The 2,284-nt window shown below is 65.8% G+C and overlaps 1 protein-coding gene across 1 annotated transcript in view; it reads right to left on the reverse strand.

The window, feature by feature from the left end:
- Window positions 1-1,089: 1,089 nt before the first annotated feature.
- The window catches only part of VIPR2 (vasoactive intestinal peptide receptor 2), a 54,970-nt gene continuing 53,775 nt past the window's right edge, over window positions 1,090-2,284 (reverse strand). Inside the window, exon 13 of the mRNA XM_015562803.1 lies at window positions 1,090-1,239. Within this exon, the coding sequence (XP_015418289.1) occupies window positions 1,090-1,239 (150 nt within the window). The remainder of the gene's footprint in view (window positions 1,240-2,284) is intronic.

Raw genomic sequence — 2,284 nt, forward strand, 5'->3', positions numbered from 1 at the left:
GCCCTCCCGCTCCCGGGCAAGAGGCCTCGTGCGGCTCTTTGGGCTGCGGTGACGCTGAGGGAAACACTGTCAGCCAGTGACCTGGCGCAGCCCGGCTCCAGGTAAACACTGTCTGTGACACTGGACGGCTGAGAGGGGCTCCGCTCAGGGGTGTCTGGGTGCAGCCCAGGGGCATCCCGCTGGCCTCCCCGGCGCTCCTGCCATCATCCCAGTCGCCGCGTGCTCACAGGTCTGGGATGCATGGGAAGGTTCCATGGCCTCCTTGCTAAGGGGGCCGTGTGGTAAATGGGGTGAAGACGCGCACAGCAGGCCAGGCACTTGGGCTGGGGGTGGTCACACAGTCCTCTGCCCTCTGCCCTGTGGCCGCTGCTCCCCAGACGCGCCCCCAAGTTCACCAGGTGGGCGGACCGGCAGCCAGGGCCGCATCTGCCAGCATTGCACAGAGGTGCTCCGGACACAGTTCTTGCATGAAACAATTCTCCGCTTAAACAGAGAGGGCAGTCAGGCTATGTTCATGAGGAGACCAGGCTTCTCCATGTTTCTGGTGTCGCCCGATGGCCAGGGGCTGCTGGGTGAGGGGCCTGAAGTAACGCCACGGTGTCCCTTTAGTGCTGAGGGGCCTCATCAAGCAGGACCCCTTGAGGGGGCACGCTGTTCCCTGCGGCTGTGGCCTCGAAGCAGGAGAGGGGGTCCCCTGGGCCTGCAGGGCCGCTTCAGGGAAGTCCTCCGCTGGCTCCTGTGCCCGCAGCTCAGCGCAGCCCCCGGGGACCGGGTGGGGCAGGGACTGGCCTGCAGGGGCCCGGCTCCCGCGGAGGACAGACATCCAGGCTGGGAAGCCTTCCGCAGCGGTGGGGCCAGCACATCTCGCTCAGGGGTCACTCGGTGTCCCCTATTCTCTTTGAAAACGGGTCCATCTACACAGCCTAACATGAGGAACAAAGCCAGCTACTAGTAAATGCAGGAGTTTAACAATGATTCGATCTAAGGCCCCGTCCAGTTAGGAGGTGGCCGGTTCCACTTGGGCGGGTGCAGAGCGGGGTGCTGAGCGGGTGCTGATTTCCCCGGCACCCGGGCCCACGTGGCTGCGGCTCACGGCGGGGAGGAGTGGGAGCCGCGGTGGGAGGGCAGGGTGCTCTCCGAGCCGTTCCTGGAGATGGACAGGCTGTGGAGCCGGTCGCCCCACCCCGAGGGCTGGCGTGGGCACAGGTTCTGCCACTTCCTTCTCAGCTCGCTCTGCACCTGGGGGTCAGGGCAAAGCAAGAGGAGCCAGTCAGGAGGCGCTCGGGGTGCACCCAGGCAGGGGTGCCCTCTGCAGAACAACTTCTCCCTCTGCCTCTCCTGGTGCCATCCCTCCATGTCCCTTCACGGACACACGGGACAGGCTCAGGGAGAGGGCGGACAGGGAAGGGGACATCGACCAGGGGCCAAGGAAAGTCCTGACTGTGGGAGCCGCGGCTGGGAGCTGGTTTCAGGCACTGTCAGTCCATTGACAGTGGTGGACCCACCGGACCCCAGACAGCAATCTAGACCCTCAGCAAAGGCCCATGGGAGTGTGGGCAGAGCCCCAGCGAGCCTGTGTCAGGGGAGTTGGGAGAAAGAGGACAGGCTGGTGTGAAGGGGCCGGCAGGTGTGAGGACGGAGAGAGCGGGTGACCATGGCTGGGCTCTGGGAGGCGCTGTGCTGGGGCCTCCACAGCAGCAGGAGAAAGCTGGAGGCAGGGCTGGGCTGGCCAGGGGCCATCGCCTGGGGCTGTGTGAGCGCTGCCTGCACCCCTGTCCCCCGGCAGTCGCCACCCTCTCCGAGGGGCTCAGTGCTGGGGGCTCGGCGGCTGCCTGCTCTGCCCTCTGCAGAACTGGTGAGCCCAGCGGGGCCACAGCAGCAGTGACCTGAGAGGGGGGTTCAAGAGCAGGAGCTGGGGGCCCTGGCCGAAACTGTCACCCCCGTTGCTGTGGCTGGGTGGGGACTCAGGACGTGGGACTTGGCAGAAAGGTGGGGAAGTGTGGGTCCTGATGGGAGGGGAAGGGGGGCCATGGGACAGTCTGGGAAGGTGCCCGCAGCTCAGGTGTCACTAGGGAGCATGGAAATGATTGACATTCCGGGACAGAGCAGAGGGCAGGGCCGCCTGAAAGACACGCCCTGGGCAGGTGCTTAGGGAGCAGGTGCCCTTGGTGGGTCCCCCCTGCTGCTCTGGGCTCACGGTGTCATCGATGCTCGGTGTGGGGAGGCCACGGCCAAGAAGGAGGGGCTCAGATGGTGCAGAGGGAGGGCTCGGCCTTGGCTGTTG

The sequence above is a fragment of the Myotis davidii genome, unplaced genomic scaffold (genome assembly GCF_000327345.1).
Source record: "Myotis davidii unplaced genomic scaffold, ASM32734v1 scaffold1251, whole genome shotgun sequence".
Taxonomy (NCBI): Eukaryota; Metazoa; Chordata; class Mammalia; order Chiroptera; family Vespertilionidae; genus Myotis; species Myotis davidii.